Below are 23,093 nucleotides of genomic sequence, written 5' to 3' on the forward strand. Positions count from 1 at the left end.
CAATCCACACCATCCTCCAGATCATTTATGAAGATATTGAACAAAACCAGCCCGAGGACCGACCCTTGGGGCACTCCACTTGATACCGGCTACCAACTAGACATGGAGCCATTGATCATTATCCGTTGAGCCCGACAATCTAGCCAGCTTTCTATCCACCTTATAGTCCATTCATCCAGCCCATACTTCTTTAACTTGCTGGCAGGAATACTGTGGGAGACTGTCAAAAGCTTTGCTAAAGTCAAGGAACACCACGTCCACTGCTTTTCCCTCATCCACAGAGCCAGTTATCTTGTCATAGAAGGCAATTAGATTAGTCAGGCATGACTTGCCCTTGGTGAATCCATGCTGACTGTTCCTGATCCCTTTCCTCTCCTCTAAGTGCTTCAGAATTGATTCCTTGAGGACCTGCTCCATGATTTTTCCAGGGACTGAGGTGAGGCTGACTGGCCTGTAGTTCCCAGGATCTTCCTTCTTCCCTTTTTTAGAGATGGGCACTACATTATCCTTTTTCCAGTTGTCCGGGACTTCCCCCGATTGCCATGAGTTTTCAAAGATCAGTAATATCTTCTCAGCCAGTTCCACACACTATGTGGTCAGACACATGTACACTTTAACCACTCATCCAAAGGAGGGGTACCTTCCACTTGCATACTTCTCTTGGTGCCCACACCTACTTCTCTGTATGTGCCCTTTGGCTTTCCCTGTGTCCCCAAGATGTTTGAAGAAGAGAGAGAGGAGTTCCTGACTGGCTTCTCTCAGACATGAGCTGGGACAGCAGCTCTTTGAGTTGAACCACTGTTCAGACCTCCTTTAACTGAAGGTTTCCTTGCTGAACAGGGCCTAGTTAGAAAAACTCTATCTACTGAGTGTGCCAAGGAAGTTTCAGTTCTTTGTTTGGGAGCTTCACTTGCTGGCTCAAGTGCTCACTACTTTGAATCTGGATCCAGAAGACAAACTGCTCTGAAAACCCTATATCTAGTACTATAAAGGATGCCAGTCTTGAGAGCCTACCTCTTCAGACTTGCTTTCAGCCCCATTAAATGTGATTCCCAAGATTCCCTAGTGGGTCAGTGCTACTGTTGGGAAGTCCTATGTTTAGTCATTAACTCTCCATTCGGAAGCTCACATTCTCTCAACTTGCTTGGTAGCCTCCTCCTGGGCATAACCTCTTACCCTGTAAATTAAGGTTTTCCCCTACCTCTAAGATAGTCAAGGGGTTCCTAAATGGGTCCAGGATTCCTGCTTTCTGTGTTCTCACTGATTGATTGTTCTCCAGGCCTCAGGCTCCCTGTTCAGCCCTGTCTCCTTTACTTTCACATGCAGAAAGAATTCTCTGGTCTGGCATCCAACTACTGGGTTACAGTGCCAACATAGGCTAATGAAGCAGCTGAAACTGTTTGTTTGGTATTTTGGCACCTCCTATACTAGCTCTGGAATTGGCTCACAACCCCAATTAGCTGCTTCTGTGCCACAACTGTCAGCAGACCTGCTTGTGCAGGGAAGTTGACTGTAGGTGTTTGAGTGCTAGTTGCAGTCTGCATGGAGGTAATCTCTCTCCCTGCCTCCCTCCCTCTCCACCTTCCCACTCCCTCAGCTGATTTGTTTCCTCCATACAAGGTGCTCCCTTTTGCTTCTGAACCCCTTCTCGCCCTTTGAAATCCTTTTTCTGGAATCTTCTGGAGACTGTTCAAATTCAAGGCTGCTTTAAATTGTCTATGTGGCGGTAGGCTTTTGTGCCTTTTGTAACAGGGTAAGAAAATGGAATTGATTCACATGGTAGAGCCTGGTTCAAATCACAACTCTTCTCAAAGGCAGTGAGATAAGTGCCTATAATCCCCTGCTGCTGGGAGGGACAACAATTGAGCATATATGCTCTCTCCAGAGTTGGTGGTCTGTGTTCTATAACTTATCAGTTCACTAGATTTTTGGTCCCTTTAATCTCTCGAGCTCTAGTTCATGCTGGCACTGCCGTTTGTGTTCCTCATAGCAGTTTCACTTCCAGCTGGCATGCTTTTTCCTATTCAGTTCTCTCCTCCTCACAATCAGCAAGCCTCTGATACTCCAGTTTCTCTCTCTCTCTGCAGCTTTTCCCACTCCAAAGATTGATTTTTAGGAAGCCCAGTTGGGATGGGGCCCAGCTGCTGCTCTGATCACTCCCCCGAGCCTTCCACTGGGAACTTCTTCCTTGGACTCTCCTGTTTCCACTGGAGAACTGAGTCATTTTCTGTTTTCACACAGTTCTGGTCCCGAGTTTTTCCTCCAGATACTGCAGACTGACCAGCAATGCCTTTTTTCAGTTTATTGTCGAGCCCCTTTCTTTGCATAACTCCACTTGCTTCTTTTTTGTGAGCTGTTCATATTTGATTTTCCTGACCATCTTTTCTTATTCTCTTCCCCAAAAGAACATAAGCTACTTTTTCTCTTGCTTTTTTTCCTTGTTTTTACCACTGTCACTTACTGTAAATGACCACTGTCACATTCATCCCACTAGTACCACCATTATCATGGGTCCAGGGCTAGCTGCACTTCTGACCCCCTTCTGTGGTATCTGAGTGCACTCCCTCCAGATCTTAGGCCTCAAGCCTTTACTTTCCTGGTCAGGTCTGTCCCTCTGGGGTTCCTAGCCTGCCTAGAAACTCGTTCCTGAATTAGATGCTGTTTGTGCTATTACACTAGTTACTGAACTATTCCTTTATAATTATTCTGGGAATTCTACTTGAGGGAGCCTGACTGGCAAACTGTTTCCTCCACCTCCACTATGGGGGCCTATGGGAATTAAGCCCCCAATTATGGACACAAATGATCCCTAGGATTCCTCAGTTCTCCTTGAGCTTTCCTGCCAGAAAAATAAAGCTTTGCATAGATTCTCCTGGGCTGAGTGACAGTGACACAGCCTCCTCAAATATTCTGAATCCAAATTGCCCGACACCAAAGACACTGATAAGCTTATCCTGAAAGCGTATCAAGCTTTGCCAGGCCAGCAGGGAATAACTCACGACTCTGCTTCCCCTGCTAAGGTTTCCCCCAAAGTAAGAGGGTTCGCAAGGCTCAGTGTATAGGAAAAAAACCTTTTCCAATATTTATGCTTCCCTTACATCATCTACTAAAGGAAAAGTGGGGAAAGTTTGGTGCTGACTCTGAGACTCCAGTGTCAACTCCTTGAAGTCCTCGATCCCAGAAGAGGGGTGTCATTTCCTTTGCTTCCATCCTCAAAACCTCTTTTGATCCTGGCTTTAGGCCATCAGTAAATCTGTAAGGGTATTTCTTGTGCTAGTCTTGAATGCTCTCTCTAGTAGTAGTTCATCTGTTTCTCTAGCTTTGGCTGTGCAGCCTCGAAGAAGTGTGTGTGCATGTACATGTACACAGACCCACCTCCAGAAGCTGATGGACACAACCATGCCAAAAATCACTGGCGCTGGTGAAGGGCCATTTCAGTTGGAAGCTCTGTTCTCTAGCTTGGCCCGAACTGTGCAGTCATTCCTTTGTTAGTATATGCCATGTGATCATTTTTTTTTTTTTTTCCTATGCAGGGTAATGCCATCTACAACTTGCTTCCGGATATTATCAGCCGCCTCTCAGACCCAGACTGTGGCGTGGAGGAAGAGTCCTTCCATACCATTATGAGGTATTCTGGGGAAATGGATGTTGTGTTAATATTATGTATATCTTGGTATGCAACATGTACAAAGGTCTAGAGAAAAGGAGAAATTGCAGTGGTATATAATATACCTTCCAGTCACTGTCTGATCAGAACTGTTGACATGTTTCATAATGAGCAGTTGAAATAGGAACTGCAGTAAAAATGGCAGGAAATCTGTAGGTGTATTTCCTGTACTAGTCTTGAATGCTCCCTCTAGTAGTTGTTCATCTGTTTCTCTGGCTTTGGCTGTGCAGCCTTCAAGAGACATGTGCGCGTGTATGTGTACACAGACCCACCTCCACCTGCTTTGTAGCCAGATATGGGTGAGGGACGCTATAGTGAGATTCCCCCAGCTCTTCTCAGATAATGTTCTTTTCCAGAGCTATGTGGTAACATGGACAAACACCCCCAGAAGCATACAGCATTTTCCTAAAGAGTTGTGTTCTGGCCACGGTGCTGTTGGGATTTTGTTGAAGTAACTCTGTACTTAGAGTTGCAGCTGGGATTCTTCTAGAAGCCTGTTTTTTATCATAAGGTCCACACATCCATTAGAAAAGTTCTTCAATATGGGGATATACTTGTCACTGGCTGATAGAAGGGGAATGACCTGGCTCTTGAAGCTCCCATGAGTTCTGCCTTCATAGCTGTGGAGAAGATAGGTGACGTGATATATTTTATTGGACCAACATTTCTTGGTGAAAGAGACCATTCAAGCCGCATAGAGGTGGTCTTCAGGTCTGGGAAGGATACTAAGGCAGTGTTGCATACTAGCACTTTTGTTGGTATATTTTGTGTCACTCAGGAGTGGGGGGGAACACCTCTTGAGCAATATGTTACACCAACAGAAGCGCCAGTGTGGACAGCGCTATGTTGGGCTGGAGAGTGTCTCCTACCACTACTCATTGAGGGTGGTTTAATTATGTTGACAGGAGAGCTCACTTCCGTTGGCATAGAGCAGCTATACGGGAGATCTTACAGTGGTGCAGCTGCATCGGTACAGCAGTGCTGTTGTAAGCTCTCTAGTGTCGACACGTCTTTAGAGTGTCACAGCTAAATATAAGATGGAACAAATTATTTAGCATAAGTAGTTCATCTTGAATGGTCCCGTAGAATGTATGTCAAGTGGCCCATTAACACTTATGCAATCGTAGGACAAAAAAGGAAGGATAGTGGCTTTAAATTGTTGTAATGAGCCATAAATCTAGTGTCTTTATTAGGTCTGGGTTTGTTTAGCAAAGTTATTAGGAGTTTAAATTATTTGTATGCGTATCATGTATTCGAAGTTATGAATATTGGCTCTGTACTTGTTTTGATTTTAAGTAGCCTTAGTAAGGCATTTGGTCAGCTTCTTAAGAAAGGAATTTGCAAGTTAAGTTCCCAATCAAGAAACACTTGACAAGGGAACCTTGGAAGACTCCAATCCACATAAGAAGTCTACCTGGAGACGTTCAAGGTAGCATGTAAGCAATGGCTGCCACTTGTAAGGAACTGAGTCATGCATGGACATGTGACTCCAAAACTCCATATTGGAGCTGGATTCTGCATAGGAGAGAGGAAGGGGTCTCCACCCACAAGAGAGAGTCTATTTAAGCCCCTGGGAGACCCCTCCATTTGGTCTTCAGCTGGCTCAAGAGATAGCCTCTCCACCCCCAAAGGGTACCTGAAAGAAACTGGAACAAAGGACAGTTACCACAGGGGTGTGAGTGATTGCTGGACCCAGACTAGAAAGAGGCTAGTCTGTCAAAAAAAAAAAAAAAAAAAAAAGAAAAGAAAACGTACTGGAACATCTGAGGGTGAGGTTTCATCTGTAATCACTTTCTTACTGTATTAGGTTTAGACTTGCATGTTTTGTTTTATTTTGCTTGGTAATTGACTTTGTTCTGTCTGTTACTACTTGGAACCACTTAAATCCTACTTTTTGTATTTAATAAAATCACTTTTTTACTTATTAATTAACCCAGAGTATATATTAATACCTGGGGGAGCAAACAGCTGTGCATATCTCTCTATCAGTGTTATAGAGGGCGAACAATTTGAGTTTATCCTGTATAAGCGTAATACAGGGTAAAATGGATTTATTTGGGGTTTGGACCCCATTGGGAGCTGGACATCTGAGTGTTGGATACAGGAGCACTTCTTAAGCTGTTTTCAGTTAAGACTGCAGTTGTTGGGGGACGTGGTTCAGACCTGGGTCTGTTTGTAGCAGGCTAGTGTGTCTGGCTCAAACAAGGCAGGGTTCTGAAGTCCTGGGCTGCCAGGGAAAGCAGGCTTAGAGGTAGTCCCAGCACATCAGTTGGCAGTTCCCAAGGGGTCTTCTGTGATCCAACCCGTCACTATACCCTGTACAGTTTCCAGTGTAGGGTGCTGGTGACAACTAAGGAGGTGCAGCTGGAGGCTTTTTCCCTTGTATTCAAGCAGGTTCTCTCAGAGTATTTGGGTGGCACGGTCTGTGATGCAGTCTACTTCTCTGGTGGCATGTCCTTGTTTGGTGAAGGTGGTTTTAATTGTGTTAAGGTGTGTATCCTGGACTTTCTCCTCGGAGCATATTCTGTGGTCTGAGTACCTGGCTGTGTAAGAATTCTTGGAGTGGTTACTGGATCTATGAAGGTAGGTGTGGGTTTCTTGTCTGTAAGGTTCCATTGTTGAAGCTGCTAATGGTGTCTAGGAAGTTGATGCTAGTTCCAGAGAATATAATGGACAGGTGGTGGTTGTTGAAGTTATGGTGGAAATCTGAAGGAGATTAGGTTGTCTGTCCAGAGGATGAAAATATCATTGATACACTTAAGATATATCATTGGTTTCATGAAGCATTTGTCCAGAAATTCTTCCTCATGATGGCCTGTGACGAGTTGGCACGCTGGGGAGCCATCCTAGTACCCTTAGCTGTGCCCCTGTTTTGGACAAAATGTTTGAGCATAAAATTGTTATGGGTGAGAATGAAATGAATGAGTTAGATCTGAGTGTTGTCTATTGTCCTGTAGATATTTGAGGCAGGCAGCAATGAGGGGTGTTGGTGTAGAGCAGGGGTGGGCAAACTTTTTGGCCCAAGGGCCACATTGGGGTTGCGAAACTGTATGGAGGGCTGGGTAGGGAAGGTTGTGCCTCCCCAAACAGCCTGGCCCACCCCCCCCATCTGCCCCACCCCACTTCCAACCCCCCTTGCTCCTTGTCCTCTGACCGCCTCCTCCCAGGACCCCACCCCCTATCCAACTTCCCCCTGTCCCCTGACTGTGCTCCTCCTCTGTCCCATCCAACCACCCCTGTCTCCTGACTGCCCCCTGGGACTCCCAGCCTCTTATCCACCCCACCCCCGCACCCGACCCCTTACCATGCCACTCAGAGCAGCAGGAGCTCGCAGCCCAGCCGGAGCCAGTCGCACCACCCACCAGGAGCGGTGGGCCAGAGTGCTGGCGGCACGGTGAGCTGAGAGAGGGGACAGCAGAAGAAAAGCTGGGGGCTAGCCTCCCTGGCCAGGAGCTCAAGGGCCGGGCAGGACGGTCCCACGGGCCGTAGTTTGCCCACCTCTGGTGTAGAGGGAGATGACATCCATAGTGGCAAGGATTGAATTCTGAGGAAGGTTGTTAATGTTCCAGAGTTTCTGGAGGAAGCTGGTTTTGTCTTGCAGGAAGCTGGGCCTTTTGTGTGAAAGTGGCTTGAGGATGGTTTCTGAGTCCTAATATTTCTTCTGTAAGAGTGCCATAGCCAGATATGATGGGTGTTCATAGCAGCAGGCAGTCTTGAGCAGGCTTACCTACTGCAGACCATGTTTGAGGAAAACTCTAAAGTTTTTCAGTTCGTATTTGACTTATGGCTACTGAATCCCAATCATGCCCCAGAGCTGCATTTGCTTTTTGGGGAGTTCCCCAAATACCCCACCTTGTGGACGAAGGGCTTCACACACAGTGGACACTGGAAAGTGCAGTAAGGTATCCAAAGTAATCTATTTATAGATGAATAATATTCACCATTTGAGTCTTAGAGGGGCATCATGCTAGCTCTCACTTTTTGCAATAATTATTTTGCATTATTAACACAGGGAAGCCTTTACTTGAAGATTTTCTGTGATAATCTTAGCCTAAGAATGGAAAAATTTATCTATAATAAGGGCCACAAATATGCCCCATCCTGGAAACAAAAGGAACATCTGGGATGAAAGCAAAATTAGCGTTCAGGTTTTTTTAAAGGGGAAATCTATCCTCATGCTCTGAACAAGAAATTAACTATATTTTGAAGACAACATACTTTCTGACTTTAGGAAAGTAGAACGAAATTATTTTATCTGTAATAGTTCTCTGCTGGTGGGTATTTTAGATGACTGGGTGCTCTCCTAATAACTGATGGGTCTAGTTCTCTTAACCCTAACCCCTGCAAAAATGCAAGCTGTTACAGCACCCTAAAAATGGATGTTTTCCACTGTTCCCAAAATTTAACTTTTTTGCCACTTTGTCTCCTTCCTGCCTTTTGTTTTTTCATATAATCTGCTTAACTGGAATGATCTAGTTGTGAAAAGTGAAATACCAAAGCTGTAAACTCTCCATTTGGAACTATGCTGTAAATTGTCTGCTTTCTCTAAGCTTGGGAGAGATTAGAGCATGGCAGGAGTCCTAATCTTTCTCGGCCAGTATACAGATGTCAAAAATACTATGTTAAAAAGAACATTAAGGTTACAAAGTCAAACCTGCAGAAGTTAAGAAGTGCTAGAAATAAGGTTCCCTGTGCAACATTAATTTGGCCCCCTTATGTTGAAGTATTATGATAGTCTTTTTAATTACAATCATACTATTTTTTTCTACAGATTCCCCTGCTTCATTCAGTATTCAGGGTGGATAGTGCTCACTGAATGAGCTTCACAAAACTCCTCTGAGGTGAGGTGGTATTACTTCTGTTTTGAAAATGAGAAACACGTGCATAGAGTAAGGTCAAATATCCCAATTTTGTAGGCCTGCTTTTGAGGTGCTTATGACCTGATTCTTTTCAGAATACATAGTATTATACAGTAACTCCTCACTTACCGTCAACCCGGTTAACATTGTTACGTTGCTGATCAATTAGAGAACATGGTCGTTTAAAGTTGCGCAATGCTCCCTTATAACGTTGTTTGGCAGCTAGCTGCTTTGTCCACTGCTTGCAGAAAGAGCAGCCCATTGGATCTAGCTGGTCAGGGCTTGGAGCCAGGGTGGACTGGCAGCCCCTCATCAGCTCCCCTAAATTCCCTTTGCGGCAGCTGCCTAGCAGGCTATCAATTGATGGACAGTTCAGCTGTCCCTCCCCCCGCACTGCTGTGCACAGCTCCTGCTCTCTGCCTTGGAGCTGCTCCTGGGAGCCTCCTGCTTGCTGTGTGTGGGGGAAAGAGGGGTACTAATGTCAGGGTGTGTCCCCCCCGTACCCCATTTTCAGAGTGTGGGGAGGGGGACATGACAGGGCTCAGGACGGAGGGAGCTTGCGGTCAGCAGCTGCTGTTTCAACTTGCTAATCTACTTAAAAAGGCAGTGTACTTAGTGGGGTCAGCGTACTTAAAAGGGCAATGCACCCCCCCCCCCCACACACACACACTCTCTCTCTCTCTCTCTGCCATGCTGTCTCTTCTCCCTCTATTCGTGCTGCCTTGTAGAGTGTGAGGCTACATTAACAACATCTTAACCCTTGAGGGCTCAGCCAAGTGCTAGTTCATCATTTAGTAGTAAGGCATTCCCTGGAAAATATCCTACCCTCTTCCACCCTTGGACTCCACCACCTCAACCAAGCTTCACAATCATCATTGCTGTGTACAGTATTAAATTGTTTAAGACTGTGCGTGTGTGTGAATATAAAATTGTCTTGTCTGCTGAAAAAAATTTCCCTGGAACCTGAACCTAACCCCACCCCACCCCCCATTTGCATTTATTCTTATGGGAAAATTGGATTTGCTTAACATCATTTCATGTAAAGTAGCATTTTCCAGGAACATAACTACAATGTTAAGCGAGGAGTTACCATATAGCATTTTCTGTGTTCTCATTGACTTCATTTTCAGTTGTGAATGCTCAGCACTGCTGCAAATCAGACCTCAGCATCTCAAATTAGGCACCTGAAAAAAAGGAACTGTTTGCCCTGTGAAAGGAAGGAGTTCTACAGCCAAGTCTCATTCATCACACATCCATGATTCATTCTCTGGTCACTGTCCACTGAATGAGGCAGGGGTCCTGTGGATAAGTGTCTAGTCATGTAATTATAGTATAGTATATGCACATGTAATTAAAGACTGTATCATGCATATGCACAAGGGGCCCAGATTTATATTGTATAGAAAACCTTCAATGTGGCATTTCTTAACTTTTGAGTGCTTGACTTTGTAACTTTAATTTTCTTTTAATGTCATTTTTTGATATCTTTTAGGCTTTTAAAAAAGCAAATTGAAGAAACAAATGTCGTTATGTGGCATCATATTGATACCTACATGGGACACAAGCAGTATTGGAAGCTTTAGATCCACTGTACAGACCTCAATCGCTTGAGCTAACTGAGTAACTGATAACAATATTAGGTAGTCACTTTCTAGAGGAAGCAGCCACTAGAGGGGGATCATCTTTGCTGGAGTGCTCTCATGCAGTTGTAACATTTATTTTTATTTTATTTTATTTTTTTAAACATGGTGGGGAAATGCATTTGGCTGGAAAAATTCCCCCAAACCACCTGAGACACAGTCGTCATGGAAACTTCAGCTTGAACAGCTTGGCAAATAAGTGACTGAAAACAAGTTCTTTATAATTGGAAGTCTTGAGCAACCTTCACTGTAGGTGATGCTACCATTTCTGTGTATTTAAAAAGGTCCAGACACTTCTAACGGTCTTCCTTCCTGAGAGCTCAAAATACAAACTCATCCCAGAGAGGGCAGTCACTTGGAACCAGTCTCTCCCCCTCCCCCCACCAGCCAAAGGCTCATGCATAAGGTGACTGCAGTTATGGAGGGAACAGGACTGGAGAGTTAGGGGGGAGGCAGAGATACAGGGGGGTGGATACAGCTAGGGTGGCTATAGCAATAGTTGGGGAAGCTAGGAACAGTGTATGAGTTGAGGAAACTGGGATGGGCATAGTTGAGCCCTTAGCAGCAGCCAACTTTGAAGGTTCAGGGGGTTATTGATTCTGAAGTTCCTCTCCCTGTGGCCTGGGCTTACCAGAGCTGAGCTGTGGAGTGGCTGCTCCCGTCTTTCCTTCCACCTTTTTGGTGGGAAGGGTGGAGGATAAAACTGTTCAAGGCTGGCAGTGGGGTAAGGAGCAGCCATCGGCACCCCGCTCCTATATTTTGCTCTCCCTTCACCTATGTGTAAGGGAGAGTGTGACATCAAAAGTAAATGTGAGATGAGTAGCACTTGGCAGGTCTATAGTAGCTGAGGTGGACAATGGGCTGAGTGAAGCAGCCAAGATACCAGAGAGCTTTGTTCAGTGGCTCCCAGACTGCTCTTTCTCCTCAATGCAGCCCCTCTGTTCCCTACTCCCAGCTGACCCACCACACACACTACACCTGTGCTGGGGCTGGGGTGGAGATCCTGGCTGTTAGCTATGCCTACAAGATCACACACAGCTGATCAATTGGTGGCACCCAAATTGCTCCCTGTATATGTTTCAGACCTAGTCTTGCTGCCTCTGTACCACAGTGAGAAGTTTTTTCTGTGCAGCTCTGCTCTAAGCTGTGGAGAAAGGCTACAGGCCCTTCTGGTCAGGTGCATTTGCAGTCTTTAAACAGTCCCGGCCCTGTTATCGGGCTGTACCCCCAGGCTTCCTCCCCAATGGTTTTGCCCTCTTGGTCTGTTCTCGCCCCTGATTGCCAGTTGGGTCCATTAACAGTTCAGTTTCCTTTCTGGGGGTTTATTGCTGTCTGACTGTAGGCCACTTCCCCAGTGGCTTATGGGTAGGGCCCTACTAAATTCATGTCCATGAAAAACACATCATTGATCGTGAAATCTGACCTTCTGCATGCTTTTACCATATACTATACAGATTTCATGGGGGAGACAGCATTTCTCAAATTGGGGGTCCTGACCCAAAAAGGAGTTGCAGGGGGATCACAAGGTTATTTTTGTGGGGAGTCACAGTATTGCCACCCGTACTTCTGCACTGCCTTCGGAACTGGGCAGCTGGAGAGTGGCAGCTGCTGGCCGGGAGCTCAGCTCTGAAGGCAGCACCTCACCAGCAGCAGTGCAGAAGTCAGGGTGGCAATACCATACCATGCCTCCCTGACTTCTGCTGCGTTCAGAGCTGGACAGCTGGAGAATTGCAGCTGCTGACTGAGGGCCCAGCTCTGCAGAGTAAGGGTGGCAATACCATGCCATCCTTCCTTCTGCGCTGCTGCTGACGGTGGCTCTGCCTTCAGAGTTGGACTCCTGGCTAGCCGCTGCTGCTCTTCAGCTGCCCAGTTCTGAAGGCAACGCTGCTGCCATCAGCAGCACAGAAGTAAGAGTAGCTGTACTGCAATTGCTGACCTTGCAACCCCCCCCCCCTTCTTTTTGGGTCAAGCCCCTATAATAACACCATGAAATTTCAGATTTAAACAGGCTGAAATCATGAAAATTTTAAAATCCCATGACTGAAATTGACCAAAAGGGACCATGAATTTGGTAGGGCCCTACTTATGGGGGAGGGGGACCGAGGCCCACCCACTACTCCAGGTACAGGGACCCTAAGAATAGCAGCCATGCACCGCTGTGTCCCTTTAACAAAACTGCTTTCAGTTCCCTGTACCACTTCTCTGTGGCCCTAGCCTTCACCAAAGCTTCACCCTTATCTCAGGGCTCTTTTATGTTCAGGCCCACCAGACAGTCAGGAGCTCTTTGAGCTGTCCACAGTGCTGCGGTTCCCTTTGGCCAGCCAGGAGCACCAACTCCACTCCTCTGGCTCCAGCAAGGAACTGAATGTCTCTGGCTCTGCAGCTCCTCTTTATTTGTCCCTGATTGGCTGCTTCACTTTCAGTCACTGTAGGCTGCTTGGAGACTCCTGTCCCAGGAAAGGAGTAGTAGAGGTGTGGAAAGACCCTGGGACCTCCATAAGGGGGTCTCTGGGCCTAGTCCACCCCATCACTCCCTTTTATGTAAAGACTAATTTACAGTAAGGTTGAATTGGTTCCCAATATCACAACATTGGTTACAATAAAAACCAGTAAACTTTGGAAAACAGAGAATAGCAGAGTTGAAGGCAGTACTTTCCTCAAAAGAGAAGAACAACGAAACTCTCAACATCTTGATCCTCAACATTACCTGCCTCTTTCCATATGTCCAGCACAACTCGTAATGAGGACTCCTCTTCATATGCTCCATTTGGATCTCTGTATGGTCTGTGAAGCAATACTGATCCAGAGAGTAACTGCTGCTGGCTAATGGATTAATTTAGCAATGATGAGCTGATGCTTTGCTTCCAGCTGCCATATTCATTTGGGATTTTCTTCAAATTATTTTCCTGTCATTCACACAGATCAGAAAGCAAATATTCCCCACAACCAAAAGAACAAGGAGTTGCTGGTGCCCCAATGGTGTTAGAGTTAATCTTCTTAGAAAGCTTTACCTTTAAATTTGGTGCTTTTTTTAACTGGTTTTTTAATGTAATGCTCTTACAATATATGGGATGCAGTGCTGCAGGAATTGCCATAAAATGGGGTCTGTTTGCAGGTTTTTGGCATGTATCCTTAACTCTGCACTTCTGGTTTGAGTTCTTAAATTCACTCAGGAGGGGTACAGGGTACACAGACCAGTGTTATGGGCCACAATCTTAATTATAACAAAGTTTTGTCTGAATTCTTATTGCAATGGAAGCTATGACAGTTACCCAAATTCACAGTGCTACTGCCTAGGAAAATATGATTAGTACTGAGCTGTGCTTGCAGCTTCTTTTCCTCCTTCACTCAGCTCTGCAATATCCCAAAAGACCCCATTTTGCAGCTCTGTGTGGAGAAGTGGGAATTCTCTTTGCGCTCATCCTCCCTAATCCTTTTTTCCCTACAGACAGCTTTTCTCTTATATCACAAAGGACAAGCAGACAGAGAGCCTGGTGGAAAAGCTGTGCCAGCGATTCCGGACTGCCAGGTGGGTTGCACTCTAACTTTCTAGGACAAGGAGAATAGTGCAAGTTCCCTGATTACCAGAGAGTGAGCCTGCTCCCATGAGGATGGCATCAGGCTCCCATTGTGCTGCCCATATGGCATGATAGTTCTGCAGACCCTGTTCTAGGTTGGGATCTTCCTTTCCCCACCTCCTTTTAAAACAAAAAAAATTAAGGACAGTTGAGACTTATAAAGCTGTTTGCTGTTATCACTCTGTCATTGGTGGGGAAGGTACATGACTTCAGCAGGGCCTGACTGCAGAAGGCCATAGCAGATTCCAAACTGTCAAAATTTAAATCCTGTCATAGAATCATAGAATATCAGGGTTGGAAGGGACCTCAGGAGGTCATCTAGTCCAACCCCCTGGTCAAAGCAGGACCAATCCCCAATCAAATCATCCCAGCCAAGGCTTTGTCAAGCCTGACCTTAAAAACTTCCAAGGAAGGAGATTCTACCACCTCCCTAGGTAACGCATTCCAGTGTTTCACCACCCTCTTAGTGAAAAAGTTTTTCCTAATATCCAACCTAAACCTCCCGCACTGCAACTTGAGACCATTACTCCTTGTCCTGTCCTCTTCTACCACTGAGAATAGTCTAGAACCATCCTCTCTGGAACCACCTCTCAGGTAGTTGAAAGCAGCTATCAAATCCCCCCTCATTCTTCTCTTCCGCAGACTAAACAATCCCAGTTCCCTCAGCCTCTCCTCATAAGTCATGTGTTCCAGACCCCTAATCATTTTTGTTGCCCTTCGCTGGACTCTCTCCAATTTATCCACGTCCTTCTTGTAGTGTGGGGCCCAAAACTGGACACAGTACTCCAGATGAGACCTCACCAATGTCGAATAGAGGGGAACGATCACATCCCTCGATCTGCTCGCTATGCCCCTCGTTATACATCCCAAAATGCCATTGGCCTTCTTGGCAACAAGGGCACACTGCTGACTCATATCCAGCTTCTCATCCACTGTAACCCCAAGGTCCTTTTCCGCAGAACTGCTGCCTAGCCATTCGGTCCCTAGTCTGTAGCTGTGCATTGGGTTCTTCCGTCCTAAGTGCAGGACCCTGCACTTGTCCTTGTTGAACCTCATTAGATTTCTTTTGGCCCAATCCTCCAATTTGTCTAGGTCCCTCTGTATCCTATCCCTGCCCTCCAGCGTATCTACCACTCCTCCCAGTTTAGTATCATCTGCAAATTTGCTGAGAGTGCAATCCACACCATCTTCCAGATCATTATTAAGATATTAAACAAAACCTGCCCCAGGACCGACCCCTTGGGTACTCCACTTGACACCGGCTGCCAACTAGACATGGAGCCATTGATCACTACCCGTTGAGCCCGACAGTCTAGCCAACTTTCTACCCACCTTATAGTGCATTCATCCAGCCCATACTTCTTTAACTTGCTGACAAGAATACTGTCCACCATGCAATGGTCTTATGCCCTTGAATGATGGGCATAGCAGATGCCTTTTCTGCCTTGGGAAAGGACATATCCCCAGTACATGTTTGATCTGCCTTCTGCACCTAAAAATCCGGAGATGTAAGGTTCTATTACATTTACTTGAGCAGTCTGTGAAAGTTGTGCCTAATCCTGAGGCGGCAGGAGCCAAGAAGGCCATCTAGCAGTACCCTAGCAAGTAGGCACCAAGATTTGAGTGGGGAGAAGAGAACATTAAAACACTTATCCAGAACCAGCACCAGGATCCTTGACACGATCTCTGCATCAGCATGACTGTTCCAGGAGGTGTGTCCTTAATCACCATCTCCTAGCTTCAACTCTTCTCTTACATCAAGTAGGGATCCCTCTCCTCTCAGGTCAGGAGTGGGACTCTCAAATTCTGGAAGCGCCCTGTACCAAGCATCTGCACAACTGATAATAGGTTGGTCTACTACAACCTGGTCAGTAACCTTATAACTCATTTTCTTGGCCCTGCTAACTTTACTAGGGTCCACGCTTCCATATGTTTAGAAGCAGATCCATATTGTAAATGTGGAGGAAAAAGTAATTGGTCTCTATTGCCAGTAACATCAGTGGCCAGGTCTCTCATGCCTGAACCCAAGGAAGAGCCGTGTGAGCATGAAGAGAGTTCTGGAGGCACTCCTCCGTCTTGACCAGAAGGACACATTAACCCCAACTCTGGCCACAATGGTTCTTCAAGTGATCATCTAGAAAAATATTCCACTGTTGGTGGGGGCACATCACAAAGGGCAGAGCTGCCCCAATTGTGCCCCAGTTCCTTCTCGCTGCCCATTGCTAAGAGTCAGCGCATTCTCACTCTTGTTCCTCACTGTGCATTATTTGTAAAATATTTTAAAGTGGTTAGTGATAGTTAGCAGTGCTGTTTAATGTAGTGTTAGTATTTCTGTTAATTTTCTTCCTAGTTTGGATAATTTTGGGGGGGTACGTCGGTGCTTATCCTGTAATAATGACAGATCACAAATCGGGAAACATTTTTAAAAAAAAAAAGTTCTATTATGTTAAAAGATGGGTACACCTGGTGTTTATTTTGCCTAGGGGAGGGTTACCTAGATTGACACCTGTTGGTCATTTTCAAAAAAGACGCAGTGGGCTAGGGAGTCCTGCCTCATGGCACCTCTAATTGAATAATCCATTCATACTGACTCTGATCCTGGCTTCTCACCATTGGATGCTTCTAAAGATCGAGGAGCCTCAAGGTCAGTCCCTGCAGCTTCATCCTCTTTATTGTCAAGCCTTAGGTCAGACCTCATATGGGAGCTTAAACATCACATGGACTAGCGGTGCAGATCACCGCCTCCAGTCCTGCTGTTCAGGCTTGTAAAAATTCCAGGCCTTCTGACATCAAAATTTTGCAAGAGGTCCCTGAGCTTCAATATTGATTTCTGGTCATGGCCCTGTGGGAAAAGGCTTACCCCAGGTCTCTCCCAGCACAAAATCAGTGATATTGACTTCATTGGTACTGAGCTCATCCAGACAGCCACTAGCTGTATCGACAACTTTGTAGATTGTGTTACTACAGCAATCTGTTTCAGCGATGTCTTCTATGGCGTCAGATTCTACTTGTAATATCATAGTATTAACTATCCATGCTTCAAACCCCCTGGTACCAGCAGCCTCTCCAGCACTATTGACGGGGGAAGCATACCTAGCCAATAAAGAGATCTCCATATCCTCAGTACAGATTTCACTGCTCATTCCTTCAAGATTGTTGGGACCAACTCTCTTTAGTGCCAGTGTTCTGGTACCAAATTGTCCAGTATCTTCTACATCTACTGGAGAGCACCTCCCTTTCTGGAGGACTACTCCACATCATCCTCTGATTCTGAGGTCAGTGACCAGCTTTGCCTGCTAGATCACAATATACTCCAGGTTCCAGCCCAGGGCCCTGTGGATTGCAGCTGTCTATAGTGTCTCTTGTAACAGCTGCATGACAGCTGCAACTCCCTGGGCTACTTCCCCATGGCCTCCTCCCAACTCCTTCTTTATCCTCACCACAGGACCTTCCTCCTGATGGCTGATAACGCTTGTACTCCTCAATCCTCCAGCAGTACACCACCTCACTCTCAGCTTCTTGCGTGCCTCTTGCTTCCAGCTCCACACACACACACCTCACCTACTGAAGTGAAGTCCTTTTTTAAAACCAGGTGCCCTGATTAGTCCTAATTGATTCTGGTAACTTCTTAATTGGTTCCAGGTGTCCTAATTAACCTTCCTTAATTGGTTCCAGCAACTTCCTGATTGATCTGGAACAGGGATCTGCTTAATCTGGGGCTAATATATCTACCTTCTATCACTCTCCTGTAGCCATCTGGCCTGACCCTGTCACAATATTAACATGAAAGTCAGAAATTACTTTAGAAAGAAATCTGGGGTGAGGTCTAAGAACCACCTTGTCTTTAGAAGTTGGTCCAATAAAAGATAATACCTCATCCACCTTCTTTCTAATATCTTGGGACCAACAAGGTTGCTACAACAACTCAGATACAAACTGACTGTCTGAGCCCTCTCTTGAACAAAGACAAGGATATTTGGTATCTAATCTGGTGACAAAAAGACTGATATTTCAGCAGCCCAAAAAGCTGAAAATAACCTGAATCACTGAATCCTTCAGTGACCACTCATACAGCTGCATGGAATCTCTGCTCAGCCAATCCACAATCTTGTTGTGATCTCCCACTAATAAATGCTGTGTAGAATACACCAGTCCCATAGCTTTATTGCCTCCTTGCAAAGTTAAAATAAGCTCCGTCACATAATACATTGCTGACATATTATCCATGGCAACTTGAACAACTGAATTCTTTACTTGTAGGAGGAACAACTTGAGAGCTAGACAGATGGCCCTCAGTTGTTTTAACACATTTATGTGCAAATGGGATTCTTGGTGATTCCAAAGGCCTCAAATTAATAAATTGCTGTGATGGTTCCAAAGTTGGTTGGAGGACACATCTGATGTAACTATTACAGTAGGAGGATAGAACCTCCTTTTGAGAACATTCTCTGATCTCAGCCACCATGTTAGAGAATCCTCACTCCAGTATTTGAATATTTTGAACACACCACCCATACTGAGTTTGGAATTCATTGATACCCAGTGTTTGAAGTGGCCTCATTCTTAGTCACATATGTTGGGGGGACTTTACTAGGCCTCATTAAAATGGGGTCATGACCCACTTTGAGAGGGTTTTGGAAGTAATCTCTGAATGCTGGAGTGCAACTTCATAAACATTTCTCAGAGATTTCACCAGTGAAGGAGATTCTCTGAGATGGTGACAATAGACTTCTTGTTTATTAGAAGGCTCAAATTCTTGAACAGGGAACAAGTGAACTGAATGGTGTTTCTCATTTCCTCTTCAGAAGAAGCTTTTAGGAGCCAATCATCTAAATATGGGAAGAAGAAAACAAAACAAAATCTGCTCAGATATGTTGCTACCACAGAAAGGCATTTGGTAAAAATTCTGAGCACAGTGGGAAAGACTTACATTGAAAATAGTCCTGACCAAGAGTGAAATGAAGATATTTGCATTGAGATGGTATTGTAGAAATACGGGAGTAAGCATCCTTGAGATCGAGAGCAGTGAATCCATCCAAAGTAGAAAGGGAGGGGATAAGTGATACAAGAATTAGCAATCCGAATTAGAACTTTCAGATGTATCTGTTTGGATTCCTGAGATCTACAATCAGTCTAAGATACATGTCCTTTGGCATAAGAAAATGAGGAAAATCCCATGTTTCTGAAACTTAATGGAACTTCCTCTATTGCTGTTGCTTGTAATAGTCTGTATTTATGTCCTAAGTACCCTCTTGTGAAAAAGGGAGTTGAGGAGTGGGGGGTTGTGTGGAGGAAGGGAAGGTTTAACTATCCAGTTCAAATCTTTATTGTGTCTAAGACCCATCTGTCCAAGGTGATAGTCTTCCATACATTGTAGAAATGACAGGCAGTCTCCAAATATGTGGGTAGACCTCTGATTGTTTTGCAGCCCTCAATTTTCCTGTCAAACCTGTGGTGGGATATTAGGCAATGAAGACTTAGCTGAAGAACTCTTTGTTCTGATCTGAGGTTTGAAGGCTCTCTTCCTCGACTGAGGAGAGGATTGTTGCTACTACTGGTATTTGTTTTTTTGGTCATAACAGGAAGAGGAAGAAGAGGGTGGACAGTACTGCCTATGGCAGTGGTTCTCAAACTGGGTCGGGACCCCATTTTAATAGGGTTGCCAGGGCTGGCTTAGACTTGCTGGGGCCCAAGGCCGAAGCCTGAGCCCCACCACCTGGGGCCGCAGCCAAAGTCTGAGGGCTTTAGCCCTGGGTGGTGGGGCTCAAGTTACAGGCCCCCTGCCTGGGGCTGAAGCGCTTGGGCTTTGACTTTGCACCCCCACCCAGGGAGGCAGAGTTTGGGCGGGTTCAGGCTTCAGTCTCCCCTCCTGGGATCGTGTAATAATTTTTGTTGTCAGAAGAGTGTTGAAGTCCAGTGAACATGGTATCTGAACATAGGAGCAGATTTCCTTCTAAAAGATTGTAGCAGACTGAGATTAGTGGAAGACTGTCTTCCATTTTTTTCTAAAACTTCATAAGGTTTAGCACTGAAGAGACCATCCCCTTCAAAAGGAAAGTCTTGTATTCTAGACGGTCTCTATAGGTAACAACAAAGATCTTAACCATGCACACCTATAGAGCGGTATTGAGGAAGCAATCAATCTGGAAGCAGTGTCTGAAATATCAGAAGGCACTCTAAGTGCATGTATTTCAACATTCTGACTTTTTCTATTGAGGACATTAATTTCCATCAATCCTCTGAAAGATTTCTGGTGAAAAATGAAATCTTCTCCAAAAGGTGAAATTGATCTCTCAACATTGCTGCTTGATAATTGGCCACTCTTACTCAGAGAAGCCAGCGGGAAACCAACAATTTTCTAAGATATTCCAGAAGGAACCACCTCAAAAAAGAAATCAGATGCTCCCACGCCCTGAAAGGAAAACCTACCTGGAGATCATCAAGAAACCCGAAACAACTATCAAAAAAGAAGTTGTTCCAATAAAATATTACCTCTCCAATCTTGTCTCTAACATTCTAAAATGTTGAAAATCCGATGAGTGGCTTTTTCCAAAGCTAGTGAAAGCAATTTCAAAGTTTGTAGTGGAATTTGATAGCATTATCAGAGGGGGATGAAGCTGAAGTAACAACCACATTATTGTCTGGGGAAGAATCACCCACAAATTCAAACTCCTGTTGAAATTCATGATCTCAATATCATCTTCCTAGGGCACTGTATGAAAGTTTTATCTTTTGAGCTCCGCTCAGTGCTGCATCCACCATATCACCCACACTGATCTTTTTGGTGGCCATCACCTTGGCCAAAAGTGAATGTGCTCTCAGGCACTCGGATCTAAACGCCTATATATACCTAGTTTTACAAGGACAAGATAGTACTCAAACCTCCTATGAGATTAATTCCCAAAGTAGTTTGATTTAAGTGAAACTCAATCAGCTTATCTGCGTTCTTCCCAAAATGACACTTTACACAAGGGAAGAAGCTACCTGCTTTGGCTGTATCCAGAGCTCTGACTGACACTACTACTTAAAAAAGATTCTGAGCTCGGGTGCATGAGGTATCCACACGGACTACAACATCTCAAACCACAGTTACTGTAAGATAAGTAATCTTTCTGTTCTGCATTTCCTGATACCTTCAGATCAAGACTGGATGTCTTTAGTCAAGCAAGCTATTGGGCTCAACATGAATAACTAGGTGAAACGTAATAGGCTGTGATGTACAGGAGGTCAGACAAAATCAGTGGTTTTCAACCTTTTTTCATTTGCGGACCCTTAAAAAAATTTCAAATGGAGGAGCAGACTACTTTGGAAATCTTAGTCAAAGCCTGTGGACTCCCAGGGGTGCACAGACCACAGGTTGAAAACCACTGGGCGAGGTGATCTAATGGTTCCTTCTGCCCTTTAACTGAATGTATAGGATTCATAGAATTTAACTGATTTTTATAAGATTACACCTGTTATAGAGCAACTCTGCTTAGTAGGTGCTCTTTCGCTCTGAAGCTGAAGACAATCTTTGTTTTCCCCAGAACAGAGCGTCAGTATCGAGACCTTTCTCACTGTCTCACTTTGCTTCCTCTCTCTGAACGAGGCCTCCGCAAGATGCAAGATAATTTTGATTGTTTTGCTGACAAGCTCCATGACCTGGCTGTCTATAACTGTTTCCTAGCTGCACTGGGCCGACTCCGCAGGTCGGTCACCAAACCGGAGATCAAGGTGAGAATCTGATAACTAATTCCGAGATTGGAAGAGTACTTCTCCTTCCAAGCTATCCCAGACTAGTACTGTAGGTATGGGAATGGCCAAAGTCAGGATGAGCTGGAAGACTAGATAGCTGCTTCTAGGCCATGATGAAGGATCACAAAGCTTAAGATGTAGGGAATTCCCAAGGTGGGTTTCCTGAGCTTGCTGAGGGGTTCGGGGGGAATCTGGGCTGCAGCATGGAATCCCTACCCCCCTCCCCACTTATCAGCTTCTGTCTCACTGTATTAGGCTCTGATTGAGGAGATGGAGCAGAAACTCCATGCCTGCCACAACCATGGTATGGATTCTACAGAGGTTCCCAAGGAGCTTCTATGCCAGGAGGGAGGCAAGACTCCCCTGCTAAAACCAGGAAAGAAGAGACAAGTAGCTGGTATGTTCTTCCTAAGGCAGCACAGTCCTGGCCTCTTTGTCCCTCCTATCCTACAATCCAGGCAGAGCAGCTGTGGGTTTCTCACCCCTTTCAGGAAGCCTGGCCCCTCATCTCTCTGCTTCTCTTGCAGGCTCCTGCCGCCGTCCCATGAGCATAGCCAACGGAGATGCAGACTCTTCTTTCATCACACCTCAACCCCATGTGCCCAGGCGTTGCCAGGGTGCCACACAGCGCCATTCATCTCAGAAACCTGCTATCATCTTCTCTAGTGATGAGGAGAACAGCCCTGAGGATGGTAAGGACTCTGCGCATGCTAGAAGGCTATGAGGTGTGGGGGAAGAAGCCTGGACTGCCCTTTAACAGAATCTTGCGGGTTGTTGCTGCCGCTGCTAAGGCCCATGTTGTAATGAGAGCTGGCTTTTTTTTTTTTTTTTTTTTTTTTTTTTTTTGGAACCTCAAATTATTTTTCGAATTTGGGCCAAATTTGGCAAATAGTTTCAGCTGAGGGGGGGAAGTGGAAATGTCAAATGTTGGCATACTTTGAATTGACACTTTCAAAATATTTCGCTTTGAAAATGTCAACACTCTCTTCATCCTGGCCATTTTTTAAAATTTTTGTTTCATCAAGAAAAACAAAAATTCTGTTCAGTTCAATACAAACTGAATTTTTTATGGGTTTTTCCATTAAGACCATCGAACTGAAAAATCAATTATTCACTCAGCTCTAATAATAAAGTTCTTCTCAGGCATTCTTTGCATGTTCCTCCTAGGTTCCCAGTCCCAAATAGTCCCATCATCTCTTGGGGGTGTAAGGCATTCACAGCTGTCCGTCTGGAAGGGAGGCCATGACCTTTTGCTACAAGGCCTCAGAGCAGGCACAGTTCAGGGCGGAATTAGCACTGGGGTCTCTGTCACTCAGCGGGGTAGAGCAGTAATGTCTATAAGCCCCAGCCCTTGGGCAGGGCAGAAAAGTCAGGAGTCTCTGGTCTGGGGTCAGGGCAGAACAATGAGTCTCTATGCCCAAGCCCTCAGACAGGACTGGGCAGCAAAGTCTATAGGCCCAGGCCTTCAAACAGGGCGGACCGCTGAAAAATGCAGGCCTCTTGGCCTATGGTGGGGAGGCTGCCGCCACGGGTGAGGTGGCTGGGGTAGGGGGACACGGGCCCACCCACTGACTCCACTGCATCCAAGCCCAGGGCCCTGCCACTGGGTCAGCAG

At 45.5% G+C, this 23,093-nt stretch overlaps 1 protein-coding gene across 11 annotated transcripts in view; it reads left to right on the plus strand.

Annotated features, from left to right (window-relative positions):
• Positions 1–23,093, plus strand: part of NCAPD2 (non-SMC condensin I complex subunit D2) — a 56,838-nt gene that overhangs the window by 33,185 nt on the left and 560 nt on the right. For 7 of the 11 annotated variants that reach the window (XM_037910523.1, XM_027823806.2, XM_037910551.2 and 4 more), the window contains 5 exons: positions 3,534–3,628; positions 13,615–13,695; positions 21,271–21,457; positions 21,734–21,875; positions 22,006–22,170. In XM_037910523.1, the coding sequence (XP_037766451.1) occupies positions 3,534–3,628; positions 13,615–13,695; positions 21,271–21,457; positions 21,734–21,875; positions 22,006–22,170 (670 nt within the window). Of the gene's footprint in view, positions 1–3,533; positions 3,629–6,157; positions 6,251–8,438; positions 8,504–13,614; positions 13,696–21,270; positions 21,458–21,733; positions 21,876–22,005; positions 22,171–23,093 lie in introns of those variants that run through there. The other 4 variants (XR_005227043.1, XM_037910563.2, XM_037910572.2 and 1 more) reach the window with 4 other exon arrangements.

This window comes from Chelonia mydas, chromosome 1 (genome assembly GCF_015237465.2).
Source record: "Chelonia mydas isolate rCheMyd1 chromosome 1, rCheMyd1.pri.v2, whole genome shotgun sequence".
NCBI lineage: Eukaryota > Metazoa > Chordata > Testudines > Cheloniidae > Chelonia > Chelonia mydas.